The 19,216-nt window shown below is 45.0% G+C and overlaps 1 protein-coding gene across 1 annotated transcript in view; it reads left to right on the top strand.

The window, feature by feature from the left end:
- The first annotated feature begins 3,470 nt into the window (after positions 1–3,470).
- Positions 3,471–19,216, top strand: part of AFF1 (ALF transcription elongation factor 1) — an 85,642-nt gene continuing 69,896 nt past the window's right edge. Inside the window, exons 1-5 of the mRNA XM_084517389.1 lie at positions 3,471–3,545; positions 5,958–6,089; positions 7,149–7,313; positions 7,840–7,952; positions 14,667–14,729. Coding sequence (XP_084373515.1) covers positions 14,695–14,729 — 35 coding nt within the window. The 5' untranslated portion in view covers positions 3,471–3,545; positions 5,958–6,089; positions 7,149–7,313; positions 7,840–7,952; positions 14,667–14,694. The remainder of the gene's footprint in view (positions 3,546–5,957; positions 6,090–7,148; positions 7,314–7,839; positions 7,953–14,666; positions 14,730–19,216) is intronic.

The raw sequence follows: 19,216 nt of genomic DNA, 5'->3' as shown, positions 1-19,216 counted from the left end.
GCTGCAGTAAACCCTTCCTGCAACCATTTTGAGAACAGCTCTTTGCTGTTCTTCTCAGAATCAAAGACTCCGAGAAATGCAAGAACCTTCTTCCATGCTCCAAAGTTACAGAGCTGGGTGGAAAACCAGTGCAACTGAGGGGACCCCAGCATGCATGGTGGCCTCCTGGCTTTTCCCCAGGACAATTTATCGTGCGGTCGTGCTGTGTCATGATTTCTAGCTGGCTCACTCCCATAATTTTCTGAGACTTGCCAATGTTTTTGGTATGAGGCAAAAGCACATCAGGACCCAACCCGAGAAATTTATCACCTCTTGTGTTCAGAAGGATGCAACGTAGTTATGTTCCAGTCAGTTCCTGCCTGTAGAAATTCATCCTCAAGCCCAAAGGAGCACTGTGTGAGAGCACAGCTGAAGGCTGGAATGGAAGGAAGCGTTTCGGTTTGTTTTTTACAAATGGCATTTTAACAGTAGCAAAACCTCTCCCTTCCCCCGGAATATAAGGCTTCCTTGTTTGCTGTGCGTGCGATGACTCCTCCCAGAGAGGGACCCAGGAGGTAAATGCTTCAAGCAGGCATTATAGCAACAAAGCCTTGTGCAGGGTTTGAAGGGCAGTGTTTATTTCAGGCTAAAGGCCCCTTCTCTCTTGCTCTTGCCTCAGCCTTTCAAGCAGCTTTTGGGGCACCAGGCTTCAGGTGGTTGGGGCTTTTGGGGTGTTTGGCATCGGCTTGTGCTCGGAGGGAGGGAGGGGTCGTCTTGCACCAGTCCTCGTGCCGTGCAGGTCAGATGCAGCTCGCTGTCTAAGCGCGCTCTGGAATTCAATCCCAGCTCTTCTTTTTAATTCAGAAGTCCTTTCAGCCTCTATAGCTACAAGGGCAAAAGAGAGCCAACAGAATGATACTGACACCTTTTCAGCAGTCAGCTGCAGTGTACTGAGTACAAACTGTAACAGTTTCCTGGGAGAACCCTACTGTTCTCCCAGGAAAAGGTGATTTCCAATAATAGTTGGCTTGGTTTTGTTTTATTTTATTTTTTCTCATTGATTTCCTGATTCTCATTGATTTCATGACACTTGTATCGTTCATGGCCTGATTAAGGAAAGCATTATCTACTGCAGGTGTGAGTAAGTAAGAGCAAGTGTTTATTTGCTTATTTCCCCAAGACTGGAAGGGGTGGGCGGAATGCGAGGATTTTTCCTCATATCATTTTCTTTACCATCTTCTGCATAAAGAATTGCTGTGCATATTACCAGACACTTTCCTTCTGGACCCCTTTTTCAGCCTGCATTTGATGTTGAGATTTTGCCAAGCATGCCCAAGTACTATCAGATGGTAAATTACAGCTTATCTGTAAAAAGTTGTTCATGAAAACACATAGAAACTCCAGAGGCTAAGAATGCAGACTTCTTTAGTCAGCAAGCTGTAGTTGCCTAGTCAAAATAAGCGACTGGTTTAGGTCACTTCTGGCAGTAAGAGACCCAGTGCACCTGACATCTCTGCATGCAGCTCTACAGGAAGCAATTCAGCTATATTAGCATTTACATTCTGGGGTCTGACTCAGTGCTGTCACTAATCCTGAAAGGATTGTTGGGGGATATGAAATTCCTCTGAGAAGCTGCTGCCGTCAGAAGTTAAAAATAAACTTCTTTTTTTTTTTTCTAAAATGTATTTTTAAAAAGTTAAGCTTTAAAGTGAAAAGAGAGTGCTTTAATGCATGATTTAGAGAAGTGGATTTGCTTTCTCCCCTTGCGGTAATTACAGCTGAAGATAGGAAGAGTTTTAAATGATTCCAGAAGGTGTTTTGAGCTAGAGTCTTGCCCAGCTTTAATCCAGTTTCCATGCTCTTAGCACTGCCCTTCAGAGGCAGGTAGAAATTTAACACTTAGAGAGGGAATTTCCCATGGGGGTAAGACTGACAGGTTGAATTCCTCACTCAGGCAATCCCCACATCTGCCGGGGGCTAGCTCAGACTTCGTGCAGCCCACGACTTCTAGGTGAGATGTGCTTGCACATTGCCTGGCTGTAGGGTGAGCTTCAGTTTGCATAACTGGGAATCAAGCACTTCTTGTAAGCAAGGCACGTGCAAACACTTGGCACTTTTCAGTGCAGTGTCCATCTCTCTTTTTACCCTCCTGCTGCATCTCTCCTTTCTGCATGGGCTTCTGGTGGGACCCAAGTAGACCTGAGTCAGCTTCCAACTTAAAATGGGTCATAGAGCCACCTTGTGCTCTGGTTTCCCTATCCGAAAAGGGTGATGACAATTCATTTGGTCAATAGAACCCAGAGGTTTTCTAATTGTTTTTCCCACATTTCCACTTAGAACATGTTTTACTTTGACATTAAAGAATTAATCATGAAGACAGCAACCACTGCAGCTAGTTTTAATGTGCACGGTTTGCAACTGACTGTTTCAAGGTTGCAGTCAGTGTCATTGTCATAGCTGCAAGGGACCGATATAATGGAATCCCTTCAAATTAACCAGGTTTGAAGGCATGTCATTCAGGATGGCCCTGTGCTGCTTCAGAAAGCAGGCAATACCTTCTTTTGGTGGTGTCAGGCCTTTCTCAACAGTTATGGCTCTCTGCAGTGTGACAGTGTGTCTCTTGGGAATGTCTGGACAAGCAGCCGCTCCGTGCTTTCCTGCTTCTTGCAAGGCTGGCTCCATCGGGTTGTGCCTGTGATGTTCCCAGCATGACAGAAAGAGATTTAATAGCAATGAAAACACAGACTCAGGAGATTCTTCACACTGTAAAGAAAATTTTCAGTATCTTCTGGATTCGTAGTGATTTGCAGGCTCATCTCTTCCATAGGTTTTGTCTTAAGAGAAAGGTGTTTAGGAAGAGCGGTGTGACAGTGTAATGAGCCCAAGCCCAACGTGTTCGTATCCAAACCAGCACAAAGCAGAGCCTGAGGCACACAGCTCTAACTCAGACCTTAGCATCACTAAGCACAGCTTGCAAGTATTCTGTTTCTTTAGTAAAATCTGAGAAGAGAAACCATTTTCTTACATGTCTTCTCTCTTAACATTTTAATTTCCTTTTCCAGGAGTTAGAAGGCGAGATTTGGGGAAAACGGGTTATTTATGTGCACAAGACCCTGCACTTCATGGCACACTGCAGGGCTCAGAGAAAACAGATTGATTTGTCTGCATAAATGCCTTAGGTGCTGTTAGGTTTCTCAAAGTACTGTTGCTGATTTGAATACACATGGGATACACTTCCTAGTTTAGCAGCAACTGGAAAGGACTGGCTCCAGTGGCTTAGGGAATCCTTCTAGTCCCAGGGCCTCTACCTGCAATCCCCTTTTCTAATATGGGAACTGAAGCATAGGGATCCTCAAGCTCAGCTCCTCTCTCCCACTCACTTTCTCTAACACTGAACACCTGTGCCCTTTTTGAGGGCGGGACTCAGCCTGATCACTGGGAAGCAAGGTAGGTTTCATCATGTCCACGTGGTGCCCATGCTCCCATTACAGTCACCAGACTTGTAGTCACACCAGAAAAGGTAAAAGAAAGTTGAGACCATTACAGCTAAAGGCTTAAATAGATAGGTAAGTGAAGGTTGAGAAGTCATGCTGTTGATTTTTGGTGGGCTTGGGTGGTGGTGTGGTTTCTGCACTGTTTGGGGTGGGTGGTTTGTTTTTTAGTGTTTGCTGTTACAGAAGGATTGCCATTTCATCTTGCACGTGCTGAAGCCTCTTTCAACTTGTTAGCTAGCTTCCTGGCATCGGCAAGCTGAAATTTCCCCTTCTGTGATTGTCACCATCACATACGAAGGGTTGCCAGGACGTGTGAGCAAGAAGCTGCTGGTGGTGCTGCTCTTGTCATGGTGCTTTTGCTGTCTTTCTGTACAGACAAGGGAGAAGCATGTCCCTGCCTTTCTCCTGGTCAGCTTAGTGGGGAGCATTTTTATGTACATCTTTGGCTGAGTCCTTTTTATGATATATTTTGGTTACTGCCCAGCACATGTAAGTTGCAATCTCTTAATAATGGGTGGTTAATGCAGTAGAGCAGTATAAAGAACAGAGCTGTGCTGCTGTGTCACTTACACAGGATCGGATGTCCTCTTTCCTTGTAAATTGTGCTCTGCAGTCCACGCTTTATGAAGCTCGCCTCCGTGCACGTGGCAAAAACTGCAGCGAACTGCCTCCTCTGCCTCAGTGCCCACCTACAAAAGGAGTTTCTGTGAGCTTTGAGGAGCTTTGCTGCCTGGAATCTGAGCTCTTCTTTAAGTACCCGGTTCTGACGAAACCATGAAGAAAAGAGGGAATAAACTTGCTAATTCCATCTTTGATTTTACACTTATGTTTTCCATGCATAAAAGGAAAACTGACCTTTAGGCTTGGTTGAAGGTTAAGAGAGTTGATGAAAATCCTTTCTCCTAAATCCAGAGGGCCTAGCTCAGGCTCTTTGGATCTCGAATCTCTAGGTTAGAGCAAGGAGAACAGGAAAAAAAAAATAGGAAAGATGCACTGAAAGAGATGAGGAAAAGAGTTGTGTTAGGCTCCTTAATTTAAAACCTGCCCTGCCCTTTCCTGGCAATGGCCTCTAGAGCATTTAGAGAAATGTTTGCAAATGAAAAAATAGTCCAGACTTTTTTTTTTTCCAAGTAAAAAAATTGCATCCTTTTTTTTTTTTTTTTTCTCCACTTGTCACAGGTGTTTTCTCCCCAAGCATCTGCTGTCCACTCTCATTTGGATGCTCTAGCATTTAAATTAAAATATTTTCCTACTTTTTATTTGAAAGAATCAGAAAATACTGATCACTTAACAGTTGTAAAGGATTAATCACTTAGATTCTGTAGTGCCTGGGAGTAGCTGAATCTTTTTGACCAAAGAAGAGTTTGGGGGCAAAAAGTAGTCATGGTGCAGACCGATGTGTGAAATGCTGTGCATTTAGGCTGGCACTGGGGGCACAGATCCTGCAGTCATTGCACCAAATCCTTACTAGCCCACACAGCGGGGAGGAATTAGCCCTTTATATTCGAATATATGTAGGGTTTATTTGAATAGCAAGCAGGTAATAGGTTAGGGTAAATAGACTGGCTGAGTTAAAAGGTGCCAATAGTCCTGCAGCTCACAGGCACAGAGCTGCTCCCAGCACAAGGAAGCTGCTCCTCGACACCCAGCAGCCTTTCTGGGCTGATTATCTGGCTGAAGGTTTTGTGGCAGCAAATAATTCAGAGTATTCATGCTGCTGGTGGAGGAAAACCATCTTCCCAGGCAGAAGCATGACTTCCCCCTGCTGGCATTTTGCGTAAGAGCAGGATTTACCCTGAGGGAGAGGAGGAGATGGCGCTCTGCAGCTTGGTAGCCAGAGCTGGGATGGCACAGAGCCCAGCTCAGTATTCCCAAACCCTCTGCTGCTTCTCCCCAGCCCTTCCTGAGGGCTGTGAGGAGGGCACAGACTGTGCAGCACGAGCATGGTTTTAATTGGAACAGGACATGCTCGTTTGCAGGAACGTTGGTGAAGAAATAAATGGGGATCGATTCATTTTTAAAATACTGAAAGCTAGTTCTTGATGCTTGTCACTCCAGCATTCACCATGGGAAAGTGGGACACGGGAACTTCTTCGAAGCAAAATTGCAAATGGAAAGCTCAGGATGTAGAAAAACTTAAAACAATTTGAGGTGAAATGAAGTCTGGGTTTATTTCCAGGGATATAGCAACTGTAGAAGTTCAGGATGTGAAAGCAGGCTAGGTGGAAAGAGACTGGGTGGTGATAGCTGTTACGTCTGCAGCAAAAGGGAGCCAAAACATCCCCAAGCACTGTCTCCTCAGGCCTCCAGGCTGGAAATGACTGTGCTGTTCTGCTGCTGAATTCAGTGCTTCTTGATGCCTCTCCAGTCTTTTAATGGGAAAGGTATACTGAAGATAACTGCTCTGTTAACAACTATGGTTTGAACTGTGCATTGAAATGAAATCGTTTGGGGTAAAATTTCTAACGACTGTTGCTCTTTCAGAAAAATGCCAAGGAATGTGAAGCGGTGCGCAGCAGGAGTCCAAAAATGAGGCAACTGAGCAGTTTGTGTGCCCCAGACATCTCACACTCGTCTCCCATGGAAAAGGCTGGAAGTCAGACCTTTCATTTTATTGTACGTGCAGCTAATGGAAAGAAAGGCATAGAATATCCAATTAATTTGCTGAAATTGTGCCATCTTTCTAAGATGAAAGAGTTCCTGTCCTGTAGGGTTCCAGGGCATTAGGGCAGGATTTCTCTGGAAAACAAGAGCTTTTCCAGCAAACCCAAGGTGTGCGAGATCAAATCTTATGTGCTGTTACTGTTGTGATTGAAAGCCATCTAAATAGGAATTTGTTACAGGATTACCCCCCACCCCCCAAAAAAAAAAAATCTATATATATAAAAAAATCTGGCATAGAGTTGCAGTGCAGAGCCTTGATGTTGAAAAGATTGCACAGCTGGCAAGTGAGTAGAGCAGTTGAGCTGCATGAATCACCTCTCACCAAAAAGAAAAAGTCTGACAAGTATTTGTCAGCGTAGAGCTGAGCAAATAATCTCTTTGATTCTTTGAATTGGTGATTTAAACCTCCTCAGTGATGTGCTCATTTTGAGTTTCTTAGATTAATTGTCTATGTTTCACTGAGGAAATTTAATACTGCATTCACAATCTGATGGGGATGCTTGGGAAGGTTTGCAGAAGCCTTTTCCAATATTAAATCTTCCAAGAAGTAGCTGCAATTTAAGGAAACTTGAGAAGAATCTATGAATCATATGCTCCTGCTCAAGGCTGGACTGCTGTGGTGTTTGGCTGGCTACAGGATATCAGTCTTGAGAGGTTTTTGTTCCTTTAACCAAGGATTTATATAGGAAATTCTTGTTGTAAAGGCCCCAGCCCAAAGTTAGCCTATCTAAATAGGTAAATTCAGCCTCCTTGTATTTCCATCTGTGTGTGGTTGCCAATGAAATGTGCAAGTCATTATTTCATTTAATTTTCTCGCCTTTTTTCTTTTTCCACTTAATCCCTCTGGTACTGCAGCCTTTGGAAAAAATAAGCCACGTTTCTGATCCTGGTTCCTAAGGGTTCCTGAGATGGCTTTTTACCACCTTCTGGACAAGGGGTTGGGAGGTTTTGTCATACACATACATCTGTGCTATACGTACTAACGCCGTGCCTTTGTCCTGATGTCCCCAGCTTCAGGTGGAGACGGAGGATGGGGCCAAGCCGTCCCTGCAAGGCTAGGAATGTGGAGCAGCAGGTCACAATGCTGGTGCTGGCAGTGTCTTTGTGATACCCACGTGCCTGGCTCCGGGGGACATGGGGAGTCACAGCACCACTGCCTTCAGGCGGAGCTAGAAGGTAGGTGTGCATGGCGGTATGCCTCCCTTCGGGTCTCTGCAGCCCCACCACTTTAGCAACGCCCCTCTTGACAGTCATGCTGTCGTTCACCTGACCCTCAAAATCACACAGCTCATTTGAAAATTAATGAAAAATTAATTTTCATTAATTAATGAAAAAAATAAATCGTAACCGCTGGGTTCAGCCAATTCACCTTCTTTCAATTGGGGGTGGGTTTCTTGTAAACGTGGTGAAACTACGACCTGTCCCCAGAGCAGCCAGCATCTACTTCTGTAAGATTTTAGAAGTCGTAATTCACAAGCTCAACCATTAGCTGTTCTCTTAAGTGTTGCTTTTATAGATGGCTTTGGAAATGGTCAGAGCTGTACCTTTGTAGTGCTGTCCCCTAGTTTTCATTCACAGAAAGCACAGACATTATCTTTGACCTTGATCTCTGTGCATATGGTACAGAGGATAAGGGACACTGAACCTGGTGACTCCTTGCAGTTCTTGCAGCAGTCCCAGTTTTCTCTTACTTCCTTTTTAGGAGAGAAAATCGCTATTACAGTTCTAACAACAGATTTCTACTTCTCTGCTCTGCAAGCTGGATGCCACAAATTGTTTTCTCTGCTAGAAGTCCCCACACCACGCAAATTGTGGGTAAGGCCATTTTTATGGGTTTTTATTTTTAACAGCCGGCAGTGTGTGAAATTAATTTCAAGTGGAGAGTGTAAGGTTCCAGGAGGGCTTGGTGCTGATTGAGCATTAAACACACGTCTCTTTGAGGACTAGGACAGCCATGCAATCCCTCTTGTTTATGAGTTCTCCGTAGTGATAGTTCTGTGCTGTGATCGTAAGTCTCTGCAATGTTGTAAGCAACCTGGCCAGATACAGATTTCGGTGTCATGCACATGATATTTCTCTTTTGTGGGAAGGCTGGACAAGAGAGAGACTTGGAGGGGTGTAACTTTTGGCAGGAAGGATGTGTCTCCACCATAAAACTGCCCCTTGGATTCGCGCTGCCAACCCGGAGGCGTCTTTCCATGTAGAGCTGTCCGGCTGGCATGAGCAAGGTCAGCCAAGTGAAATGCTCTGCAGAGCAGAATTGTATCGAAGCACAGACCAAGAGCTAGTGCGTGGTTAGGAAGTAGCGCTACCACTGGGACAGTTTGTGATCCTAAAAATAGCTTTTTGAGGGTTTCATGAAGTTTCCTCTGAATCAGCTGCCCCTGGCAACACGACAAAACAAGATCAGGCAGAGGTTCGGCATGAGCTGACTGCGGTGTGACTGCTGCAGCAAAATGGCATGCAGGTCTTGCACACAGCAGTCTCTGTAATTCAGCAAATCTCCGAGGAACAGATGGCATTTTGGAGTGCTATGATTTGGGGGGCATCCTTCTGTTGTCTAACACTCCTGTTAGACAATCTTCCAACCCTTTGAATTAAAACTTAAAATGAAGATAAGAGTGAGTCTTAGACAATCAATATTTAAACAGCACTGACAGAAGCAGCTTTGAGACGGTGGCTAGCACTTAATTAATCTTTTAACTGCATTGAGTCTGAAATAAGACTTGGAAGGTCCTGGGATACACAAATGTTACTATATTAATTACTTACTTTCCTGCTCTTCCACACATCTCTGCCTGCTTAATAGCTGGCAGTAAAATAGTTGCTGTTGCTAGGAAGTAATTTCTGTGAAAGGAATATTACTCTGCAGAAACAGCAGTTATTGCCTTCCTAGCTGCAAGACCTCGTGCTGGTGTTTTGCTTTTGTATTTCCTGAAAGTTGCTCTTTGCACACAGTGACCTCGCTAGCCAAGTGCTTAGGCAATTCTCAGTACCTTTGTGGTGGTTTTCAGCCTGAGGTAGGTTCTGTGATGAGATAAAATGCATGTGTTTAGTTAATTGGCTGAAGCTGTTTAATACATCAAGAGGGCCCACAGGAAGCCGGGTGAAGCAGGGAATATGGTGGAAGTTGTTTGTCTGTGTGTGGTTTCTCTCCTGTGTGCAGAACACATGTACATCCGAAGATCTGTCTGCGGGGTCTGGCACAGGTTTTATGATCTTCTGTCAGCGTGCATGCATGTGCGTGCATGTGTGAACACTGAGGGAGTTCTCTTGTACTCTGGTAGATGTCCTGTGTTGAAAATGCTTCTTTGCTTGTTCGGGGGGGAAAAAAAAGGAGGGGTAAGATAGCAAGAGATATTTATGGCAAACAGCCTTCTCAGCCCATCAGTTCTCCTGGTGTTTCTGTTCGGTTTTGCTTCCTATACCAGCGAGCTCCTTGGGAATGCACAGCATGTTCGGAGGTTAGACGCTTTTCATTTGCTTCTGGAATCTGAGCAGAAATACCAGACAAGAATTTACAAGTCTTCTGCATGTACTGGTGTGATGGCAGAAACAGGTTCTGTGCTGACAAAGCAGGTTCATGGCATCATGCTCTGCCCTCCACTCCTGCCCTGTTTCCAGCTGCCTCACACCTTTCTGCACGCCTGCATCTGCAGCACAGCATAAATCTCTGCTTGCCCCCCAGTTTGTGTAGCTGGGAGCTGATTAGCTGGGGATCTGCTCTGGGAAAGGAGCTTATCTGGGTATTTTTGCTGGGTTGAGTACCAGCACTGTTCTTGTTTGTGCAGTCATTGGTCGTTGTTCAGCTGTAGCCCTCGCTGACTTGGAGGGAGATGGTAAAGCTTGTGTGGGGAAAAATACAAATTAGAGAGATGAAGCCCAGACTGTTGACTGTTTTTACTTGTTGTAATAACGCAAAGTCTTATCTGACTCTAGGCACTGAGGTGTCTCTTTGAATAACCTTGTATATACAAATATGTCAAGTTTTTTCCATAACAATATCCAATTAGTAGTATCAGGCCTGAAGGGGAGCTCTTCAAATGGTCACATATGATTTAACCTTCCCAATGGATTCTGGGTTCATCAGAGCAGCTGCTTGCTTGTGTGGCTTGATGGAGAAAGGCAGAAAGAACACAGTTCTGTCCAGCTGAGGAAAGCAGAAATTACTTCTGCCAAATACAGGAGTATACTCGATCCATGTCCCTGCTGGATTGCATTTCCAGTTAGGCTTCTCTTTTAAAGGCAGCTCTCGTGTGTTTTGTTAAAAGCTGGGATTTAATGCCGTGATCTAGCCAGTCACAAAGCAGTCTTACATGTTGCTGGGGCTGTGAGGGAAAAATCTAGAAGCTTTTGCATGCCTTATTTTCTACTAGTTAGGAACACGTCTCAGCTTTGGCCCAGAAGCTGCTGGCCTGGTGTTGCAGCTGGGGGATGCAGCTCAGGTGTGGGCTCTGAGCAGCGAGTCCTCCAGCTGTGGGTTGGGAGCTCTCCATGGCTCACCTGGGGCTGGGGGCAGAAGCAGACAGTTTCTCCCCCCAGCAGCTCTGCGCTTCCCCAGCTTTAACTAATCTCTTGATTAATCTGTACCTAAGGACTTAAAATAGAGCTTGGCTCACCAGGGTTTGGCTCAGGTAGAAGATGAGCTGCCCCTCGTGGTTAGGAGCCTGGGCTTTCTGCAATGTCACCACCAAGGTGGGCTTGCAGCATTTTGTCTACCAGGGGTTGTCAGGGTTGCATTTATAGTATTTTGCACATGCTCAGGCGTGCAGTGCTTACCTTTCCTTTTTCTCCTTTAAGAGTTATAGTGAAGCAATATTAGAACTGCTATTTTTAAGACTTCAGTAAAGCAAATAATAAAAATGTGACCTTTTCCCATACAGCGAGCTGTGTCTCCTGTTATGTTAGCTCATTTTTGCATAACATTAATGTGTATTTTTAGTCTGGTTTTGTAGCCTTGATTCTTGAAGAATGAAACAAAGAACTGCAAAGAAAAAGAAACGACAGAAATGGTTAGTGTGTCGTACCTAAAAAGTGATGTCTGCAAATCTTGGGGAGGACAGGGGGCTTCCAGCCAGTTTCTGAAGGAAAACTTTGGCATTCTGGCATCCCTGAAACATCAGGGAGGTAGGGGATGGCACTGAAAATGAGTGAAGAAACAAAGTTTGAAGCATTGTAAGTAAAAAGCACTGTTAATAAAATAGCTGCTTTTAGAACAGGAAGAAGCATCCTAGCTGAATTACCCAGATAGTTTAATTGACGTTGAAGAGGAAATGAAAGGCTGTGTTTATAAACATTGTCTGGTTGTAGAAAATAAAAGCAGAAGCATTTGTCACTTGTTGAAGTGTGACAGATCAGTGGTACCCACGCAGCCGAAGTCCCTGCTGCAGCTCTGGAAGCGTAACGTTGTTTGGAAACCTGGTGCTGTTACAGGCAGTTGCAAAACTTGTCGCTGGTTTAACGAAATTGAGTTGCTGCTGTTCGTCGCTGGCGCATTTTGTAGCAGTCTTAAAGAGATGATGTCAAAAGAGTAGGCGTCCCCAGCACCCAGCTCCATCAGAAGTGTGAATGCATCTCTGTCTGCCTACGTTATTGCAAGGTGTGAGGTCTGTGCTCTGTTTATTTTAAATTCAAGTGGGTGACCCTTTCCCTTTAATGTGTTGATTCACCAGTGAAGTTTACAGTTTTCATTGTTCTTAGAAGGGAACGGATATTAAGGGTTTGTTCCTGTTCAGATCTGTTCTCTAAACTTAGCATATGTGTCTAATCCATCATCTTCTTAGCTGCAGGTCGAGGTGGTTGTCTGAAGGAATTCCCATCGCCAGTGGCCTGTGTCTTTCTGCAGTCCACAGAGTGGTCATACAGTGCTCTCTGAGCTGGGATTAAAACTGTGACCTGGAGGTCAGCTGCTTCATCTAATTGCCATAGCATCTGCTCCTGTTTACTCTTGGTTACCTTAAAAAAGTTCACTTGGCTTCGCATGTTGCTCCTGTAGCCTGCCCTCCAGCCAGAAGTCATTTTGCTCCCTCAGGCATGTGAGATGCTGCAAATGAATGTCACAGAGAGAAATGTGGATGCTTGCAGCTGTTGTTGCACATTGTCACCTCTGCTGAGGTGATCTTGCACGTTGATTACTCCCAGCTCGTTATCCTGCCTTCGTGTCCCCAGGCAAATTTCTTGTAGACCACGTCTTAGCTGTATGGGGCACCCATGTGGCAAGCACGTTGCAAGCTGTTCAGGTGCTGCCAGTCTTGCACACGCCTGGCTTCCTCTGCCCTGCTGAGAAAGGCAAGCTTGGGGCAAGCAGGGAAGGTGAGGAAGGGGTGTTGGACAGAGTGAGAAGAGCTTTGTGACAAACTGTGCTCCACATTTGTCTCTCTCATGTGCACAGGAGCACAGGGAAGGCTTTTTTGGATGTATGTTCTGCAATCTGCCAAAATGGCACTAGTTATGTGGTAGCTGAAACCTGTCTGAATGCCCTGCGAGGTGGAACTGCTGTTACAGCAGCACAAGAGTCAGTCTCTTGCAATAATTACTGCAACATCCTTCCCCTTCTGTTTCCTCCTTGCTTCCTGAGCGCTGCTGCTTTGATTTTTTTTTCCTGTGTTACCTTTTAATCAGTAGCTGTATCTTTTTTTTTTTTTTTTTTTTAATATTTTTCTCTTCTCTCCTTCCCCTTTCCACAAATGTTTCCGTTCATCAGAAGCCTATTTGGTTGTCTGAAGGGAGTGCCCTGATGGCATTTTTGTTCTGCAGTTGAACAGAACAGCCTGGAGCCTGGATTGTCACGCTCTTGGCCGAGCCCATAGTTCTCTGAAATGCAGCATCACTGCTGAGACAAGGATAGATGTGCCTCAGGACTCCCTGCTTCCTACCCACCTGCGATCCATACATCTGGCTTGTGTGGTTTGGGAGCGCCGCGGTGGCTGCCAGTTGGACATCAGGGGCTCTCTGCCTGCTGTGTCCCTGGAGAACTCGATGTTCTCTCCCCACTTCAGGCAGGTATTGAGCCAACTGCAACTTAACTCCTTGTTTTCAGTGCTGAAAGGCTCAGCAGAGAGAGTGGCATAGCTGCTGGCTTAGGTAGGTGTTAGACCTTTGCAAAAACCTACCCGTGAGAAGCAGGATCCCATGGTGGCTCCTGCTGCGTTGCTGTTCCAGGCAGACGATTGCTAAACACATTTTGCTGTTCCTAGACAGCTAGGACCAGTTCCTGCAAACACTCATTATCATGTAGTGATGAGTGTTTGGGGCTCTAAGAGGTCTCTTGGAAACTTAACAAGTGTTTACAGGACCAGTCCCAGCATTTCCAAGTTTTTCCAGTATTCAGTCTCTTAAACTCTAAGCATTTTTGATGAAGAGATTGTGCCTCAGCCTGTGCATTGGGGATTGAAGCTGCCAGCCTAGCGTGCAGCAGAAATTCAAATGATTTGCTGCCACGGATAAGCAATCTATTCATTAGGTTGTGTCTCACCTTTCTGTTGGGTTCTATTTCACACTGTCACCCTGAACATAATTGAGAGAAGATTTAGACTGCTAGGGAGATTTGAGGCATTTGCACAATTCTGAAAATATCAGGCAGGGGAGATGAGTACTGTGTCTAAATTTTGTAGTGCATAATGGTTCTGGAGAGTTAACATAAAAAGGAGATTTTGGATGTAACACAAATCTAACACAAAACCTAAAAGGAGATTGTACAGAGAGAGAAGGGAAATAAGCATTTAGATTTCATTTTCTGTTCACTGTAACGAAAATGTTAGACATCACCATACTGTAATGTTGGCTGAACAAGAGCCAGCAGTGTGCTCAGGTGGCCAAGAAGGCCAACAGCATCCTGGCTTGTATCCTAAACAGTGTGGCCAGCAGGGCTAGGGAAGTGATTGTCCCCCTGTACTCAGCTCTGGTGAGGCCGCACCTCGAGTACTGTGTTCAGTTTTGGGCCCCTCGCTACAAGAAGGACATCGAGGTGCTTGAGCGGGTCCAGAGAAGGGCGACGAAGCTGGTGAGGGGCCTGGAGAACAAGTCCTACGAGGAGCGGCTGAGGGAGCTGGGCTTGTTCAGCCTGGAGAAGAGGAGGCTCAGGGGCGACCTTATCGCTCTCTACAGATACCTTGAAGGAGGCTGTAGCGAGGTGGGGGTTGGCCTGTTCTCCCACGTGCCTGGTGACAGGACGAGGGGGAATGGGCTTAAGTTGAGCCAGGGGAGTTTTAGGTTAGATGTTAGGAAGAACTTCTTCACTGAAAGGGTTGTGAGGCATTGGAACAGGCTGCCCAGGGAAGTGGTGGAGTCACCATCCCTGGAAGTCTTCAAAAGACGTTTAGATGTAGAGCTTAGGGATATGGTTTAGTGGAGGACTTGGTGCTAGGTCAGAGATTGGACTCAATGATCTTGAGGTCTCTTCCAACCTAGACAATTCTGTGATTCTGTTCTTGTGTTGGTCTTTGAAGCAAAGCTTGGGTTGCATCAGCAGAGTATAATGTGCTGTTCTTCTGCAAAAGAGATGTTCAATACCTGTTTTTTCTCTTCCAGGTGAGCTGACTTAAATGAAAACAAAGCAATGGCATATCCAGATGACAAGGGCACCACAGACAGGTAGGAATTCATTTTGTGTAATCCTGGATACCTGGGTGCTGAGACTGATTTTGAGATGGTTTAAAAAAGATAAAAACCTCAGTGCAAGAATCATTATGACTGGGTGGGATGAAAGTGGTTTCAAACTAATGCTATCTTTTACCAAAGAATTGATGCCTTTTGTAACCTGCATCTATTGTGAAATGAACTGTGTGGGACTCTGAGACCTGAGAAGTGATTTTATGGGGGTCATTTTTTCTGCAATTCCCATTACTTTCTCATGAGGCTCTCTACGACTGCCAGTAGATCACAGGTCAGTGTTCTTTTCCCCTGTTTTGTGTGCTTGTCCTGAGGCATGAAAGAACAGCGATCGCTGCAAAGCCACATAAGGGGGGAGGCATGGGTGGGCAAAGACCTGAACCTAGCTATTGGAAAGACACTCAAACAATATTACTGCCCTTCCTCTGCTGTCACCCTCCAATGTAGATCTTCATCTAGACACATTCAGTTGGTGATACAGCTGTGAAGAGTTAGCCATTAAAAAATCTATTTCTGGGTGGTTTCTGTTGGGAATATAATGGATTTTTGCCTGATCAAAATGCAAACCAAAACTGTGGGCATTCACTTGCTCAGTGTCCTACATACCTTTCTGCCTCATCTAGGGATTAGATATCACTACAAAATGAATCTGACAGCTGTAGTGAATCTGAAGGGTACAGTGTGTTCTGTACATAGATGTTATCTTGATTCAATTGGAATATAAATCAGGATATTTAACACTCGTTCACAGTGTGGTTTCTGACAGCTCCAGTGCCAAAGCCAACAAGGACTATAAACTTCTCTCTGTTGATTTGAGCTGTTTGTGAAAGTCCTTGCTGGCGATGGAACGTTCAAAGACACGAGGAGTGATAAGTGAGTGGTGCCAAGGAAGATGATGGAAATTCCTCCTGATGGCTGCCAAAAGCTAGTAGGGTGCCGCCTCCAGTGCAGTCTCATTCGTAGGAGAAGGTGGTTTCTTTTTTTAAAAATGTTTCCTTTAATTTAAATACTGAAGCACAAAGGGTTGCTTTCCTCTCTTTTCTCACGAATGTTTGATTCTCAACATCTGTAGAGAATTTTTTTCCATAACTGCCTGCATTTATCTTAGTCTTCTATTGTTCAAGTTAAAATAACTTCTTGGTTATATTCCTCCCCTCTCATTTTTTCACGACAGTACTGATTTGCCCACCTTTGCCCTGCTGCTTCTGTAGCCTTGCTGTAGTCGTGCAGTATGGGTTAGACCTGGTGAAATCCGAGTGCTTTTCATTGCCTGGCGGGGATGGGTTGCTGGCAGCCAGCTCGATTTCTGAGAAGCGCCAGGTTAAAGAAGGTGTGATAAAGCAAGCCTCTGGAGAAGTGCTCTGCTCCATCAGGGTCAACAAGGAGCTTTGCTACCTCAGCCTTCTCCAGGCTCTTGCCATTGCTCACAGCAGGCAGCTTGATTCACCTTGCTAAACTGGTTTTTGTGCATGCTTGCATGTACTGGTTTCTAGGTTTTACTTGCTTTCCAACTGTACTTTGGAGGCAGGAGTGTGGGGACCAGACTAATCTGTCTCCTTTCTTCCAAACATGGAGCCTGTGAAACACTGCTTTATGGTGCTATAGCCTGTGCTTTACAGTAGCAATCCACTTACTTGTTGCACAGCTACTTCCTCGGCTGGTGGTGAAGGAAGACAGGAGAATATCAAGCCCTTGACAGGTTTGTGCAGGGTTTGGGATTGCCAAAACGTTAGCTGCTCTTTAAGGATGAACTTGTCTGCTGGCACGCAGCCTTGGGTTTTCTGCAGAGTTGAGGAGGAGGAGCGGAGAAGGAGGGTGCTGACAGCTAAGAATACTCCTGGAGCTGAGTGGTTAGAAATCGCCTGCAAGTCTGGGGCAGCTGAGCCTTGCAGGAGTGCCATCTTTGCCTTCTGACACGGTGCAGAAGCCCCCTTTGCAAATGAAAAGGCCACCCTCCGCTTCAGGTATCTGGAATCACAATATGCGTTTGACCCTTTTCACCCCCCCATGAGGACTCATCAGCAGCAATAAATGGTGGCGGTGAGATGTATTTCTAGTCAACAGAGCTGGGAGGGCCCATGTTAATTAAAAGACAGCAGTGACTCTTGAAGACTGAAAGTAAGGGTGTGTGTCTGTTTAAAAAAAACAGATGTGGTACAGTGTAATGAGATGTTTTGAAAAGGTTGGTAGGGCAGGAAGCTGACCTATTTCTGGGTGTAAACAAGTCTATGGTTTATTTTACAGCAAATGTGATACTTGAGGAAAGCTTACAGGCCATGTAATGTCTAATGATTTTAATACAGTATGGTATCTACTCCCGTATTCACTCTGTGCTTGCTGAACTGTTTTGCAATAGTGTAAGCTTCTGGGATTTGTCACACAAACATAATGGATTATCACACATTTATTAGTCTAATGTGTTATTGCATTTTTTTCCTGAGTAAGGGATGCTGTATTGCCATTTGGACAGTCCCTGATCTGTATTTGTTGGATTCTTGCACCAGAAGTTAGGTACTGATTGCTGTCATTAACATTTTTGCTTCTTTTGTTCTTTCCCCACCAGCACTTTTTTAACACTTCTTGAAAACAAATATATATAAAGACTTCTTTCATAAAACCTAGAAGAACGCCCATACATACCCACCCCACCCCCTGAAAGATGTTCTAGCAGAAAAGGCCCTGCAGCAACTAAACTTCATAGCAGCTAAAAAAAGAGTCATGTACAGATTGTCTTCCTGAAGTTTTGTGAAGATGTGGAAAGCTTCTAGGTGCTTCGGGAGGGACAGGTTTAATGGCTTAACAAAGCTGAAGATAAAATGCCACATGGATTTTGAATGTCTTTCAAAATCCATGGATGTGTGAACTGAGCAGTATGGAACTGATACTCAGGTATGGCAGGTGTGGTTACTGGCGGGTTGAGAGAGAATGCTCTTCCTGCAGTAGGAGCACTGATTTTTAATCCTGTTGGCGATGCTGTAGGTACTGTCTTGGGCCCTTCTCAGCCTCTGCACCTTGTTTGAAAATGTCACTTTATGTTCAAAACATCTGAGCCTCTTTTTTTCCCTGTACATGTCAGCTTCCTTTGGGTCAGCACCGGTGGATCCAGCTAGGTAAATGGCTGGAGGAGGCGGTGCTTCATGCATAAAATGCACGTAATGTACCCGCATCCTGTGTTTTACCCTTGGTGCCTGAGGTCAGCAGTCTGGCATTTTCAGGAATTCAAAATTAGGAAATGATGGCATCTAGGTTGCCTGTGCAGCTTCGTTTGCTGTTCAGTGGGATTTGCATTTCTGTGCGATGTTTAATCACCAGTTTCATCTCTGGAGAAATCCATTCTCATTCAATCCGTAGGTAGATAAGAGTGGATCTTCTAGTATTGAAATGCTGCTAAATAGCTTAAATACTTGTTGAATTGTGATCACCTGTAGGAAGCTTTTCCTGTGATGTTTTTAAGAAGTATTGCTCTTCACCTCAGAAGTGCATTCCTGAGCATGCGATGAGATGGAGTATGAAAAGCTTATTTTATTGTTTTGTTCTGCTTGCATTTCACCTCACAGAGACTGTTTCCTTGGCTCGGAATGTGTTTTTCAGAGACAAGGACTTGAAAATGGGAAACTTGTAACCCTGGTGGGTGAATAAAAAAACAGGTGGGGAAAAGCTGCAGCCTGCTAATCTTGAAAACAGATGTAAGGGAGGGCTCTACAGCTGACAGGATGTACTCGGACAGAAAGCTTTCTTCGGGGAACCACTGATTTGTTGGACTTGAAATGTTCCACAGGAACTTATCGGTTTTCATCAAGTCTTCCAACCGGAATGGCACAATCTTGTTTTTAGGGCAGCTGGTGAGCCAGAAGCCAGAGGCTGGGAATGCGGGGCCTCTCGCATGTCCCCTGGGTTGTGAGTTTGAAACCTAAAAAATAGCATCATAATGGCATTCGCTTCACATGAATCTCTTGTGGTGTGGGATTTGTGAGGCTTTGTTCTGGGTGGGCTGTTCCGTGCTCTGCCCCCCTCTCTTTCCTTTAACATGGAAAGTGGATGCCAGCACAGCTCAGGAATTATTGTTTGTCTCTGTTGGTAGAAAGCAAGTCCCTGTCCTGCCCGGCCTCTTTGGAAAACCCCAGGAAGCATAAGTAGGATTGTTGAGATGTTTTAGAAAATCTGAAAGGACTAGGATGTGCTCGAGCAGTTTACTATCTTCCTTGTTAACTTACAGCTTTGACAAAGAACACGTTCAGTTCTGTTTTCTTTTAAAATCCCTTTTATATCTTCACCAAGCTTGAAATGTTGTTTTCACACGTCACTCCCAGTATTCTTTGCCTTTTCTTTCCCCCAGAGATACCTTCCTCGGAAGGGAGTACAAACCACTCTGCAAGTCAGAAGTAGCACGTAACTGTGAGCAGCACTAGGGGAAGCACAGTGCAAGCGTCCTACGTCTCGCAGTCCTTTCCTGCTTCAATTCCTGGTTG

The sequence above is a fragment of the Aythya ferina genome (genome assembly GCF_964211825.1).
Source record: "Aythya ferina genome assembly, chromosome: 4".
Taxonomy (NCBI): Eukaryota; Metazoa; Chordata; class Aves; order Anseriformes; family Anatidae; genus Aythya; species Aythya ferina.
This window is presented reverse-complemented; position numbering and strand designations above follow the sequence as displayed.